The sequence below is a fragment of the Peromyscus eremicus genome, chromosome 1 (assembly GCF_949786415.1).
Source record: "Peromyscus eremicus chromosome 1, PerEre_H2_v1, whole genome shotgun sequence".
Lineage (NCBI taxonomy): Eukaryota > Metazoa > Chordata > Mammalia > Rodentia > Cricetidae > Peromyscus > Peromyscus eremicus.
In genome coordinates, this window is record NC_081416.1 from 20,108,718 (window position 1) to 20,123,779 (window position 15,062).

Sequence of the window (15,062 nt, forward strand, 5' to 3'; positions counted from 1 at the left end):
CAGATTCAACCTCCTGCTGCCCACTCTGTTGGCTAGAATAAAAGTCCTCCAACGCGGTAGCCACCAGCATCATGTGGCTGTCGAGTTGTAAATTAATTTCAATTAAGTAAAATGTTAAATTCAGTTCTTCGGTCAATTTCATCCTGCGTGTGGCCAGGGGCTAGTGCACTGGACAGGGCGTCCACCAGGCCTTTCCATCACCACAGAGTGGTCGATTGGACAGTAGGGCCCCAAGGAGGAGCTTCCTCAAATCTGTCTTACTCATTCCCACAGCCCTTGGACGAGTGCATTATTTACTGACTCTCTCTGCTAACATACTTATGCTAGTACTCCAAGAGGCCCTCTCTCCTCCTCTCCTGACCCCTCCCCTTTCTCCAACAGGAAGGGATGAAGCCAGTAGTGTGGAGGTGACGTGGCCAGATGGCAAGATGGTGAGCCGCAGTGTGGCCAGCGGGGAGATGAACTCAGTGTTGGAGATCCTCTACCCCCGGGATAAGGACAAACTTCAGGACACAGCCCCACTAGAGGTGGGCCAAGACCTCTGGGCCTCATAGTCAAAAAAAAAAAAAAAAAAAAAAAGCAGGGACCACCACCCATGATCCTTGGGGTAAATCTTGCTCTCTAGAATGGTCGGGATGACAGCTCCATTTGTAGTTTTGCAGCACACCATACCCACATCTCTTCAGCTTCTCACAGATCCTGGGGGCTTGATAGGGCAATGGCTTTTGCACCCATTTTACAGAAGAGGAAGCCAGAGGCCTAGAAAGTAACCCAAAGCTAGCTAAGGTTACATAGGCAGTTATGTACTGGGTTGAGAACTGAACCCTAGTCTCCTGCTGCCTTTGTGGTATTTTCTGAATACCTGAAGAGGCCTCCTATTAGCACTGGATGAGGCTCAGACCATAAACCGGGGTTCTTGAGCCTCTTGGGAGTACAGTTCTGGTCCAGTTTCGGGTCTATCAGATACATAGATTCAAGTACAGGGAGAGTTTGAATCACATGTTCTTGCCCTCCCCACCCCCAACATCATCTCCATTCTTAGTGCAAGGCAGAATAAAAGGGAGGGCTGCCCTCAGGCCCAGGCTAAGAGCATCTCTCGTGCTGTAATCAGGGTGACAGCTGCTCTGTGGCTGTGACAAGGAGGGGACCCAAGACGAGGCCTCTCAACTCACAAGTGTCTCTGCTTCTGCCACCTTGCAGTGCGGACAAGGATTCTCCCAGCAGGACAATGGCCATTGCATGGGTGAGTCACCTGTAGGCACCAGATAATGGGGCAGAAACTGGGATCTTCCTGGGGACTATCAGCCTACCCTACCAAGGCTCAAGATGCAGACAGGGGTTAGAAAGATAGGGAGAGGAGGAAGACGCCACTGGTCCTGAGGGACCCAGGTGCCAACACAGCCAACCCGGGACTCCCCAAGGTGAGAGCGGCATTAGCAACCGCAGGCTGACTCACTTCACTCCTGGGCATTGGCCTGCCTGCCACACCTATCAGAACAAACCTGGGCACACGGTACACACTGCCACACAGACACTGAGATGGTGATGGATAGGCTTCACCCGGCCGGAAGCAGAGCAGAAACATTCTGTGGCCAGCCTGAAGAGCAGCCAGCCAGGGGACTAAGAGATGGAGGTGAAGCTGATTGTGGGAGGTATTTGGGTACAACAGGGTGTGGAATGTAATCACAGTGCAGATAGGAGACCGCAGCCTGATACAGCACAGGGGAGGCTGGTAGCTTCCAGATGCCAGGTCAGTGAGGGTCTCATGACTTCCTCAAGTCTCCCAATATGCTATGAAGGGGAAAGCCTAGCAGCCCAGGGTCCAGAAGATGTCCAACCCAAAGCCTTACATCCTGATTATTTACAATGAGGACTTAGAGTGAGGATTCTTTCTTCCTTAGACCCAGAGAAAACTAGACACAGCCCCACCCTTGTGGAGCTCACAGCTAATACAGAGTCCCACATATGAACAGCTGACAACCATATGTGGGCCAGGGATGGAATGAGCAGGAAAGTACCAAGGGAGCTGTTAAGCTCTCCGGGGTAGATCCCAGAAGAAAGCCCAGAGAAATTGAGGTCAGTCTGGGACCTGAGGGATGGTGAGTAGGACAGCCATAGAAAGAGGAGGCAGTGTGCCCATGGAGGACGCTGCCTGGGCATAGGACCGCAAAGTGAGGAAGCATAGCGCGAGGGTTAGGGTGGCTAGAGGAAGACGTGACTCTCCCATACTGCCCATGTGCCCACTGTGGTCACATGATAAATGGACAGCACAGGCACATAAAACCGCAGAGTCTTCACTGCGTACTGAGAGGACCCTTTGAGATCGCTGGTCTAGCACCTCTTTCTGTCTGTCACCCAGTAGGCCCTCTGCATGGTACTAAGCACCACGTCAGACTCTGGGGATGCAGCCAAGTGCCTCACCTGAGGTGTTTGCATCCTGGTAGAGGGGGTCAGACCTCAAACACAGGACTACACGGCGTGAGAAAAATGGTTTAGAAACCGTGTCGGCAAGGTGCTCTCTGGGGACTCTGAGCAGAGAAGTCAGAAAGAGCCACAGGTGAAGGGACTTTTAAGTCGAAACCACAAGGATTAGAAGGACCAGCCCCAGAAAGAGCTGAGGGGAGAGCTTTCCTGGCAGAGGACGAGCAAAGAAGGGCATGAGTTTGCCACAGGGCTGTCCGAGGTGCTGTTACAGCTGAGATGAGGTAGAAGGGTAGGTACAGGTCAAGGAGGGGCTTGAGGCTCCGGGAAGGAGTCTGGACTTCGTTCTTAGGCCCTTGGAAGCTAAGCAGGAGAGTGACCTGATGTGATTCACATTTTTAAAAGATCACTCTGGCTGCTGAATTGCAGGCTGGATTGGAGGGAAGCATGGAAGCCAGGAGGCCAGTAAGGCAGCCGCTGCAGAAATCCAGGCAAGAGACCATGGGGGCTGGGCATAGGGTGGTGGCCGAGTGAGGAAGGTGGACAGATGAGAAGCGTGCTTTGGGGCAGAGGTGAGGAAGTGGGAGGATGGGGAGATAAGTCTGATTTCTGCTGGTGTGGCTGAGCAGTTGGTGGTGGCGTTGACAGAGCTGTGGAAGATGCGAACAGGGGACAGAAGAGGCTTAAGGGCTGAGGGAAATCAGAGTTCCATTTTGGAAATGATCAGTCTGAGGTGTGTATTAGACATCCAAGTGGAACTGCCATGTAGGTCATTGGTGATTGGATTCACGAGCTTGGAGCCCAAAGGACAGGTTATGGCTGGAGGTAGGAAGTTTACAGTCATCCACATTTAAAGAGTTTATCTGGAGAAAATGTAGTATATAGAAGGGGCCCAGGGCCAAGCCTGAGCTCCCCCAATATTCAGGGGTCAAGGACAGGAGGCACTATCCAAGGGCATTAAAGTAGAGAGGCAGGCCCAGCAAGGAGAAGGGACATGCCCGGGGTCACAGGGCAGGTGGGCAGACAGATCCTAAGCTGGGACACACTGCCCACCTCTCCCTGATGAGTGGCTCCTTTGCCTTGCAGACACCAATGAATGTATCCAGTTCCCATTCGTATGCCCCCGAGACAAGCCCGTGTGTGTCAACACCTATGGAAGCTACAGGTGCCGGACCAATAAGAGATGCAGTCGGGGTTTTGAGCCCAATGAGGATGGCACAGCCTGTGTGGGTAAGTGGACCGCTGGCCACATTCAGTAGCAGAGGAAGCATGCCTCGTCCTGGGGAGCGCAGGGGTCTCTGGGTGGGCCCTAGACCACTGTCCTTAGCCCCTGCTTCCCCTGGATTGATGGAGGCTCCTAGACTCACATTAGATCTCCAGGGGAGACCGTGTCAGGCTTGGAGAGGCCCCATCACTACTACCCCACCTGAAGGGCCCCAGGGTGCTGTGTCCTGATTTTGTGGTTACCGCTCTTCTCGAATCTCCTGAGGCAAGTGTTCCAACCTGGAGGTCAGCCCATGTTTTCAGAGCTGGGGTAGGAAGTAGGTCCCCCGAGTCCCCTTCGGCAGGGTCTCTGAACCAGCGTCTGCCTCTTCTTCCTCCCAAACTCCTTCCTCCCAACCAACCCTTTCCCTCCCCCGTTTTCTATCTCCCCACCCTTTCGTTTTTTGCAGCTCAAGTGGCCTTTTTAGGTGGGTATTCTTCGGCGGCCTTTAGACTCTCTGAACCTCTCTCTCAAGCTTCATATCTTTCTCTAGGCCTTGGACTTTGCCTTCAGTTATATGCACTTTAAATCCTATCAATAAAGGAAAAAAATCTAACAACCTTTGTGGAAAACTATATCTCTCTGCTGCCTACCTCTCTCCACACCCAATAGAACCTGCCATGCGCTCCTTCAAGTGGACAGCAGGGGTGGCCATCTTTGAAAAGGGAAGTTTGGGAGATACTGGTGCGACCCTAGTTGTCTGTGAAGCCTTCCTTTGCATTTTTACTGAGAAAACAGAAAAGGAAAGTATCTCCTCTCCACTCCATCCTTCATTCCTTCCGAAGAGCCAAGACAGTCCAGTCAGTTCTGTATCTTTGTGAGCTTCTTATTTTGCCCTTAACAAAGATGGCTCCCAGGTGGTTGCTTGCTCAGCTGATTCAGTAATGTATCATGTGCCTGCTCATTCGGCCTGTGCTGTTGCTGCTTGTACAACCTGATTTCCTGTGATTATGAAAGCCTTATTGGGTTGGTGGGGATGATGGGAAGGGAAAGGGTGGCCCTTTGGGACTGTTGATAAAAATGCTCAAGTTTGAACTTGCTAAGTCTTCCAGCCTCTTTTCTGGAGAAATTATGCCAATAAACTCTCTGCTGGATATTAGCACCTAGCTAGCTGGGGAGGAGTGGGTGTGCAAGAGCATGCCCGTTGGAACACTGTTTTAGCTGTGACCCTTCCACCAGGAGGTACATGAAACAAGTCATGACCTTAGGAAAGCACGAGCCCCAGGCACCAGCAGTGTGGTTGGGTGAGGGAAACAACATTCACACTTGGGGGAGCAGGCAAGGCATGTGGGGTGGGCAAGGGGCAGACACAGAGGCAGTGCTCTGGACAGTTTACTTTGGGGAATTCACTCCTTCACTCTGGGTCTGCACTCCCTTTTCATAAATGACAAGAGAGTTGGGTCATTACATCCATACACCCCTTTTTCTCCCCAACTCCTCCCTGTGTGACTGGACATATGTATGGCTAGTCTCCAGCAGTCCTGGTTTCCAGAAAGAACTTAACAGCCCAGCTTTTGCAATATGCTTAGGAACTTGTAAGTGCCTGTAGCCAGAGCACTCTTTGGGGATGATGTAACACCATAGAATATGCTCTCGACCAGCTCTGGAAGTGAGGGCACATTATAAATCACAGATATATTCTTCATGGGGGAAAAAAAGTCGCTTGAAGATATAATAAAATCATGCTTAAGAATGCAGCAAGCCTTTTAAAAACATATTTAACAAAAAAACTACCCTTTTCTGATACCATAATAATTCTCCCAATAAATCACAAAATATGAATTCCTTGTAGCTAGTGCTGTTTTTACACTAGGAACCAGAGCTTAAATGAAAAGTTTTAAAATGAAAACAGCTACAATTTCCCTGGGAAGCACATAACAACCTAAAAATCGTTCCGATTCCACCGTGCCATCCCTGCCTATCGACAGAGAATTAAAGATCTGAAAGGGCCCCAGACATGAGGCTCAGAGAGATGAAGTGATTGAGGTCACCCTGCCCAAGGTCACAGTGGCAGCTGGTCCCCAAGCCAGGCCTACAGCCCTTTCCCACCATCTTGGTGAGGCTGAGCGGCAGCACGCTCACTGCTCAGACTTTTCCCTCTTCACCCAGAAGCTGCTGCCTTTTCAGAAATGAACAAGTGAATCTAAGATATCACGATGAGTGAGACCCACGGCCCACAGAGACGGGCTGCAAGCACAGCGATGGTAGAGAACGACAAGATAACAAGCTCCATCGACTGGCCACACACAACAGCATGAGAAGTGGGGGAGGGGCAGAAACAGCTAGCGAGCCGGTCTGCCAAGGACACCAGGAAATTCAGAGTGACAGCCAACTTCAGAGGATGCCTGAACTGCCTGGTACACTGAGTTTCAGGTCACAAGGTCTGGCTGAGCCATTTCACTCTACCTGGTGGGCAGGTCAGAAGAGTCACACAGAGATGCTCCAGGCTCCCTAATTGTTTTATTTATTTATTTATTTATTTATTTATTTATTTATTTATTTATTTATTTATTTATTTATTTATTTATAAGAGATTTTCTATTCATTTTACATATCAACCACAGATCCTCTCTCCCCCCTCCTCCCACCCACCCCCCAGCCTTCCCCCAAACCCACCCCCCATTCCCACCTCCTCCAAGGCAAGGTCTCCCATGAGGACTCAGCAGAGCCTGGTACATTCAGTTGAGGCAGGTCCAAGCCTCTCCTCCCTGCACCAAGGCTGCCAGGCTCCCTGATTGTTAAGAGCAAATGCAGGGTTAGAAGACATTCCATGCAGTTCATTCTTTCAGCAACTATTGTCCGAACTCCTGCCCTGCAATAGGGTCTGAGCAGGGCTCTGGGTTTATAACGGTGAGTAAAGTTAACGTGGCTAATACCCCCACACTGCCTTCCCTCCAGCCAGATGGAAAAGCCAAGTATAAGTGTGGGAGGTGGACCGTAACGGGCTTTCTTAAACGTCTAGCTAGATTCATGGGTTACTGCACCAAGATGCAAACTCCACACATTTATTCATCCACGTGTTCATTCAGCAAGTGTTTCTTGAGAACCTCATGGGTATTCTCATGGAAAAGGTGACAAGCTCCCTCCAGTGAAAAGGTCAAGACTCCTACATCCAAGATGCTTATAGTGGAGAAAAAAAATTACAAGGCTAACCTCTACAGAGGACAGGCAGACTCTGAAGCAACTTAACCTCACCTGCCCCCAAGCCCAGGGCCCACCACTCGTCAGGAATCCAGGTATTCAAGCCGGGTACCTCCAGCTCAGATCGTCACTGCCTAAGCATTATTGGCCACAGATGTGTGGAGAGCAAAGCTTCAGTCAGGTTGACCAGGCCAGTGTTCTCATCCCCTCTTCCCTTCTGCTTCCTCTTCCCGAGACTCATGGTGTCTGAACCCTCACTGTCCCCTTCTGAGCACACACACACACACACACACACACACACACACACACACACCTTCCTTTCTTCCATTCCATCCCATAAGCCCACTTAGGTTCCTGACATCTTTCTTACATTATGATCGAAGTTGTAAAAATTAAAAAATAGAAAAGACCTTCAGGGCAAGTGCATAACTCAAGATCCACCCCAACTGAGCCAGACCTTGTTTTTTCAAGAAAACCCCCTAAAATAACTACAATAATAATAATACTTTTATTCTGCCTGATGCAGCCTCCTCCAGGAATGTTCCCCCTCAGAATGACAATAATAGCTTTTAGTGAGTGAGCTCAGCGTGTCTGGGTCGGATATAAACTCTTTACAAGAACCAACTCGCTTAATCCTTGCAGCAATCCCCAGAGGAAAGCGCTGTAATTATCCTAGTTACCCGGCGAAGTTAAGTGGTTCCTTGGGATCACACAGCTGGGCCCGGCAAAGGTGGGATGGCGTCCCAGACAGTCTGGCTCTCCCACCCACACGCTTACCCGCCAGGCCTTCCCCCTTCACCCAGTTAGCCAACTGGTTTGTGCAAAAGCCACAGTCCCTTATGTGACCCAGAGTCAAGGATCAGGTGGGAAGAAACAGTCCCCAGAGAGCTAAGATCTGAAGAAGTCCTACCAATGTCATACCGAAGCCTGAAGGAAGAGCAGGCCACACCCATGTGGAAAGCATCCTCATCAGCCCGGCCTGGACACTTTCTCCAGTGCAGTGTGGAGAATCCCACACCAGGCCACCTCCACCACCACAGTCACTGGCCCTACTCTGGGAAGGTGCCATTCCGAAGGCCAGGAGTCTGATTATGAGTCACTCTGGCTGCTATGGCCCCCTCTCAGCGCTTCGGCACCACATCCCGACCAATGCTGCCGGACCAAGCAAGAACTCCACCACAGCCTCCAAGAGCCACGTGGAGACAGAGAAAGAACACTTCATTATCCCAGGGCACCAGAGATCCCAGACCCCTCCGGACTCCCAGCCCAGGAGGACAGTCAGGTCCCTCCCCTTACCTCCCTGCCCATGGTCACTAGTGTCTCATTCCTTTTGTAAAGCCAGTGGCCAAGCCACAGAGAGTCAGAAACCTGCCAAGGGCTGATGTTGTGTCTCCTTGGCAACAAGCACTTCCTGGAAGGAAGGAGAAGAAGGGTAGCTAGAGCTAGTTAACCAGATAGATAATCCCATTGTCCCCCTCGCTCAGCAGCTCTGTCCTCTTAAGCACTGTCAGAGGGAAGGCCATAAGAGGAGGAACGAGAAGCAAGAAGACACAAGACACCCTCGGGCGAGAAGCTAACGCTTACGGAGTGCTCACTCTATGCCAAGAACTTTACATTCATGTCTCCATTAATCCTCACACCGTCCCGCAAGGCAAATGCTGTTTATTATTATTATTATTACCAAGGAAACTGTGGCTCGGGAAGAGTAAGTTACGCAAGGTCACAGTTCGCTGAGGTAGCAAATGCTTTTTGGACCCCAAACTGTCTACTCTGCAGCCTGGGTTCTCAAATCTTGGGCTGCCAATCGCCAGGTAATTTGCACCTGAGGGAGCTATATAACAACTGTTCACGCGTAATCAACTGCATACCTACTATGTGCTGTGCATTATTCTAGTGGCTTCAGATATTCATCTGTGAGTACAACAGGGGACATCCCTTCCCTGTTGACATATGGCAAGGCATGTTGACATAAACATGGCACGGGGGAGGAAGTTCTTGTGTACAAGAAAATGCCAGGTGTGTCAGGGATGATGAAGAGCATTAAGACTGTATGTGGGCTCCTAGGTAGAGGCAAACTGTTACTTTAAGCAAGGTGAGCCAGAGTGCTCAGCCCCCCAAGGGGGGGGGGGGAGAACAGGCATTTGAGAAAATATTTAAAGTAGGTGGAATATCCTTGAACCTCAGTTTCTCATCTGTAAAATGGGTATGAAGTTGACAATTATTTATTAAACTTGAGTTTTAGCAGTAATCGATACCTCACAGTTGTTGTATTGAACTTGGCACAGTGTCTGGCATGGAGTATGCCTCCAATAAATTAGAGATCTGATTATTAATAAATACCAAAATTAATGATGGAGCCAGGCTCTATTTGATGTCAAAGCTCTTATGCGTCCCCATATTTATGCCTAGAACACTCAGGGGTGTGCAAGTGGAGATATGGAATGCACTGGCTACCCCAGGATGCTAGCAGGTTAGTGAGAAAGATTGCAGGACCACAGATGGCCATAGGGGACAGAGCCTGTCTCCCTGGCCTCTGGGTGTGCCAGGTTTGGCATACTGCTCACAGGGCATCATTCCCAAAGAGAACAGTCATAAAATAAGGTAAATCGGGCAGGCGGGCCTGAGGTCGACTGGGCCACACTGAGCAGAGGGTGCGGAGAGTCACGGAACTTTTCCAGATGTACTGCGTCAACACTAACAGACTCCTCAAGCATTAAGTGTTGAGGCACCTGAGAAGTCATCTAGCAGTACCCCATTCTTTGCAGACAGGGAGACTGAGGACCACAGACTCTCTGCCCTGTAGTCCTCCTCTGGACCCACACCGCCCATAGCTCTTTCAAAAAGCTCAGGCCAGGCCACTCCCTGCTTCCTTTCCCAGAAAGCTCCAGTGTCTCAGAAGCATGTGACCACAGTTTTGCAGATCAGTGGGCAGCACTGGCCCCTCCCACCAAGTGACAGAAAAGTCATTCATGCATTTCATCCTAGAAGCACTCTGAGATAGAAGGCACCCACCACAGGAGACACCTGTGAGGCTGAGAGTGTGGAAGACCAGCTCCCACTTTTTTCCCCAGGGTACTCTTGAGGAGTAAGGGATAAGAGATTTAGATAGAAATATAGAGGGGGAGAGAGAGAGAAAGAAACACAGGACAGCCTCAGGAGGGCCTGGATCATTATCCACTGGCCCCTTCTGTCTCTTCTAAAGGGCTTTTTATAGGAATGCCAAAGCGTGGAGTAAAGACCGCCCCCTAGCACAGCCAGGTGCAGACCCTTCCAATCACCTAGTAACCATGCACATGGTCAAGCAATCCTCTAATGCAGCCCTTCTGGATGAAGCAAGCTTAGATCTCACTATGAAACCTTTGGGGGCCTCCACATGAGTGTAAGGAGGTGGGGTCAGAAGCTAGTGAGGGGAGCCAAGAGAATGTCACCACTTCCTTAGGAAACCCTGTGCAGAGCCCAGGGACCGTACTGCCACCCCAGCCTATGGGAAAGAGGAAAACCTGACTGCAGCCAGGCATTCCCATAAAGATAGCTCCCCTGTATGGCCAGCCCCAGAGCAACCACAGAGAATCCTACCCGCAGAGAGCCTGGATGCCTCTCCAAGCTAAGAGCTGAGGTCCTTCCCTCTGTGGAGCTGCTCGGGAAGGAGAAACACACCCCAGCTCCCAGATGCTCCTGCACGGTAAGGGAACAGGTACAAACCAAATGGAGGACCCCAAACCAGATGTGCAAACCAAATGGAGGACCCCAAACCAGATGTGCAAACCAAATGGAGGACCCCAAACCAGATGTGCAAACCAAATGTACTCATCTCTGCTGTTCCAGGCGGATGGAGAAAAGAGAGAGGGGGAGGGCTTGGGGGCTGTCACCAGGACACAGTCACTAGACAGTCACAACACCTCAGCCCATGCAAAAGGTATCCCATGTGCCAAATGCCATGCTACTTCTTAGAGACCTAGTACAAGACCCCTATGACCCTCCTTCTATCTGTCTATGCTTGAAAGTTTCCCTTCACTACGAGACTGTGGGATCAAAGACTCGGGTGTGCATGCCAGGCAGTCCACCTCTATACTTGCTGGTGAAGCAAGGCATTTCCCTCTAAGCCTCGGTCGGGTTCTTCATCCACAGAGTGGGGGCAGTAGTAACAGCCTTAAGGAAGGGCAGTGAGGCTCCCTCCAGGTAGGTACAACACCCAACTGATGAGAGGTAGAGATGATTATAAAGTCTGTCCCAAGCCCTTCTCCTCCTGATTCACTTCTTGCAGTGCCTGATTTTACAACAATCCGTAAGTCATTAACCAGGCCACATTAGACCTATAGGACTTCTTCCCAGCAAGACCCATCCATCACTCAGTTACAAATGCTGAATTCATTGGGGAATGGGGTAAACACAGAATCTTTGCTTTGAAGAGTCCAGGCCTGTGTTTTGAGCAGCTCAGGGAACACAGGGCCAATCAGTACTCATCCATTCACCTGCCTCTCCAGGGTCTACAAGCATCTATCTCCAGCCAGGCAGCCTTCTCACTCAGTTCTGATCCATCAGTCATTTCCCTGAACCCATCTTCTCTGTATCCACCCACATATCTGCCAATTTACTCTTCCTCCATCCATCCTTCCATCCATCCATTCTTCCATCCATCTACCATTCATCTACCCATGGTACTGTACCCTCTTAAGACCCAGGCCTAGAATTCCAGGCAAAACAAACAAACATCAAAGTCGAAAAAGATTTTCTCTGCTTGAAGTCATGGCATTCAGGCAGTATTCAGGCAGTGAGGGCTAAGTCGAGGCAGGATGCATTTTTCCTCTCCCCCTCTCCTGGGAGAGCATGAAGAGAGCCACAAGAACACAGCCAGGATGACCTTATTGAGAGCTGTTGCCAGCCCAGGAGAGGCCAGACCATTGCTTCTACCTTTTAATTGAATTATTTGGTGGCCGTTTGCAGTCCAATTTCTATCACTTGGTAAGCACTGCCTATCTGCACTGCTTCTCAGCAGCCCAGTGCCCAGAGGCCTTCAGATTGCACAAGCTGCATCTTCTCTCTCTTCCTGCCAGCCTGTGATAGGCTGCATCTCCCATTCAATGCCAAAGGCGAGGCATTGTGACAGGCACCTGAGGTGGGGAGGGGAGAGGTAGACATGAGTAAGACAAGATCCCCACCCTCAAGGGGTTTACTGATTAATTGGGGACAGCAGGAAAGGGACCTTCACTATGTATGAGGCCTTGTAAGCTGTGTGCAATGTTTCCTCCTTCACAGGCATCAAGCAACAGTGCTCTCAGGTGGTAGCTGGTCCCCAATCACTTTTCCATTACAGAAATCAATAACTTGAATTACTCCAAAATAACGAGCACCTCCATCCCCCTCCAAAACTAATTTTTTTCTGTGTCTGCGTTTGCCCATGTGCTTTACCCTGGGTCTGGAATCTATCTTTATGAGTCAGCCCAGGTAGATCGGCATCTTGTGTCTGACTGTGACACGCTGAGGCAGAATGAAGCAGGGTTCAGAGTCGGGGGCTTAGGTTCGAATTTTTGCTCTAAGGCATTCAGCTGCGGGCTCTTGCCAAGCTACGTAAGAACCTGGAACATCCGTTTCCTCACATATAAAATCAGATCATGAGTATAACCACCCACTAGAGTATTAGAGCAGTAAGTGGAATAATGATACAGATGTTTGTATCCCCTGCTTGTATTGGGGAAATCACTGAAGCCTGGGATAAATATCCGTTCATCCCGTGTGGTTATCTGAAACCGTCTACAAAGCTGTGTCATGAGCTCATTGCATAATGAGGTCCCCGTGTCACTTCCACAATAACATTCATATATTGAGGAAATTATAATTTACATCATAATTATCATTTACAAAGATGCATTCTTGTAGTGCTGCTGATTTACAAATGACCAAGCATAGACTCGAGGAAGTTCAGGGAAACGGGTAGGGGTGGGAGGTCCCCTGGCTGGTGCTGCCCTCTGACATCTTCACATTTGTTCATCTCCTCTGTCATCCCTGATTCAAATACGCAAGCCCTGATGCTACCCCAGGATGCTACGCACTGCATCCTGCATCCTGCAGATGCTGAAATGACAGGTCCTTTGAAGGACCTCTTGAAAGAAGAGCTGTGAGCACAACGTACTCTGCCCTTGGTACTGTCTGGGAAAATATAACCTCCTAGAGTCACCTGAGAAGAGGCATGTGGAAATCCTCAAAGGCCACACTCGGAAAGCCAGAAAAGATACTGGCATTACAGACCACCTATTTCATGCCAGGCACATTTCCAGCCATTTTCTGGTTCTTTGAGACCAGTTATTCTTAACCTTTGGAGGTTGGTCATGTGTACCTTTGAGAATCTGCTGAGAGCTATGGATTGTGTCTCCCAGATAAAGGTACTGATTTATGCACATGGATAAGTTCAGGGCTTGGAGGTTAAGGTTAAGTACTAGTAGCTGGGCATAGTGATGCACGCCTTTAATCCCAGCACTCAGGAGGCAAAGGCAGCTGGATCTCTGTGAGTTTGAGGCCAGCCTGGTCTACAGAGTGAGTCCCAAAACAGCCAGAGCTACATAGCGAGACCCTGTTTTATGTTTTCTTAGGCACCAGGGACCTTCTCTTTTGGCAGCCTCAGCATATCAAATATATTCACAACCCACAGCAAATGGGAGCCATACAAACATACACATGTATATACATATGTCATGCTGAATTGCAATTGTCTGCTTTGACATGAGGCATATTAATAGATCTTCAATAAAACATGAATTCCTGTGTTGTGCTTTCTTTTCCTATCTTGGAGCCAATAAACTTCTTTGGTTAGTTTTACCAAACAATAAAACAGAGAAAAATGCATAGACCTTATGTATACAGTACACTAAATTTTTAAGAAGTGAGATCCCTGTGCTACCAACTCTCCGGCCCTGAACAGAAGAGTGGGGGCCTGAGAGTCCCCAGGCCCCTCTCCTCCACCACCCTCAATAGCAAACAGCCATGTTACTTCTTTCTTCGTAGGCAACTGTGTCTGTCTTTGAGCTTGCCCCAGGCTGTGTCTGGCTACTTTTGTGGAGCCAGTGTTTTTAATCCAGGTCTCGGGCTTGGGTCTGAACGGTCGTGTGAAGTGTCAACTGAGGTTGCCTGTGAGGCATGCTGATGTCCTGAAGCCAGAGCTTTGGTCTTGTTTGGAGCCCCATTTTCAGCAGTTTGTCCTTGGAGGGACAGAAGGCAAAGGTCCAGTAAGGGTGCTGCCTGCGGGGACCACATGGGAAGTGGGAGAGAGGTTCCCAGACCGGCGGTTCCTGAAGCAGCTGAAACTGGCTGTGGGGGGAAAGAGTGGCTGTCTTGGATCTTCTCCTCCCTTCACCCACACCTCTGGAAGCCACAATCAGCAGCTGCTAGGCTTAGTTAGTGTGGTTGAGGAAGTTTACAGTACCTGAGTGGCTTTTCTTTTGACTCTCGGGTGCAGTACATGATCCCGCCACTTGGTGGCACCTTCGACTTCTGTAAACTCGTTGGTCCTCTTGTCACACAGGCCCTATCTTTAACCACAGCAAAGAACCAGTCCTTAAGTAACAGAAGAAAGCCAATGCATGCAACACAGGGAGACCATGCACTGAAAGCTTGCCTGGGGTGTGCCAGGATGGTTGTGCCCTTCAAAGGGAACCAGGGATAACCTGTCCTTTGGGGGCTTGTGTATGGTGGTCAAAAGGGGGACGTAGTGACGTGGCTGCCACCAGCCAGAGAGGACAGGCCACTGCGTTAAGAACAGAGGAAGCAGAGAAAGCCGCACTTCATCAGATCTGCTAATCAGGTCTCCCCTGCCATTCACTGGGCTGTCCCCTTGGGTCCTACATGCCTGTGAGCACAGCCCATTCATAAGCCTGTGCTACCGGGGCATGGATGTGCCAGGCCTGCTTCAGAACCCAGATGTAAACAGCCCCAGGTCCTTCCTGAGTGGCCTTTAAAGCTGGATACACCCCTGCTCCTTTCTGCAGTTTGCAGGCTCCTTAGGTTCAAAGCCAAGCTCTACTACTTCCTATGTAAATTGGAGCAATGTAACTTCTGTGCGCCTCATCTGTAGAATGAGGATAGTGATAGACACCATGTAGAGTTTGCTAGAAGGCCTAAGCAATGAATTATGTAGTGGCTTAGCCTAGTTAGGCCCCAACACAAAAGCATTAAACAAATGCTACCATTTTTCTTCCTTTTAAAAAAGATTTTCTTTAAACATGTATGACTGTTTACCTGCATG

The 15,062-nt window shown here is 49.8% G+C and overlaps 1 protein-coding gene across 3 annotated transcripts in view; it reads left to right on the forward strand.

Annotated features, from left to right (window-relative positions):
• Crtac1 (cartilage acidic protein 1) overlaps positions 1–4,692 on the forward strand; it is a 142,509-nt gene extending 137,817 nt beyond the window's left edge. The window contains exons 12-15 of one of the 3 annotated variants that reach the window (XM_059257894.1): positions 382–527; positions 1,201–1,243; positions 3,508–3,651; positions 4,298–4,692. In XM_059257894.1, coding sequence (XP_059113877.1) covers positions 382–527; positions 1,201–1,243; positions 3,508–3,651; positions 4,298–4,506 — 542 coding nt within the window. In that variant the 3' untranslated portion in view covers positions 4,507–4,692. Of the gene's footprint in view, positions 1–381; positions 528–1,200; positions 1,244–3,507; positions 3,652–4,094; positions 4,245–4,297 lie in introns of those variants that run through there. The other 2 variants (XM_059257901.1, XM_059257910.1) reach the window with 2 other exon arrangements.
• Positions 4,693–15,062: the final 10,370 nt, after the last annotated feature.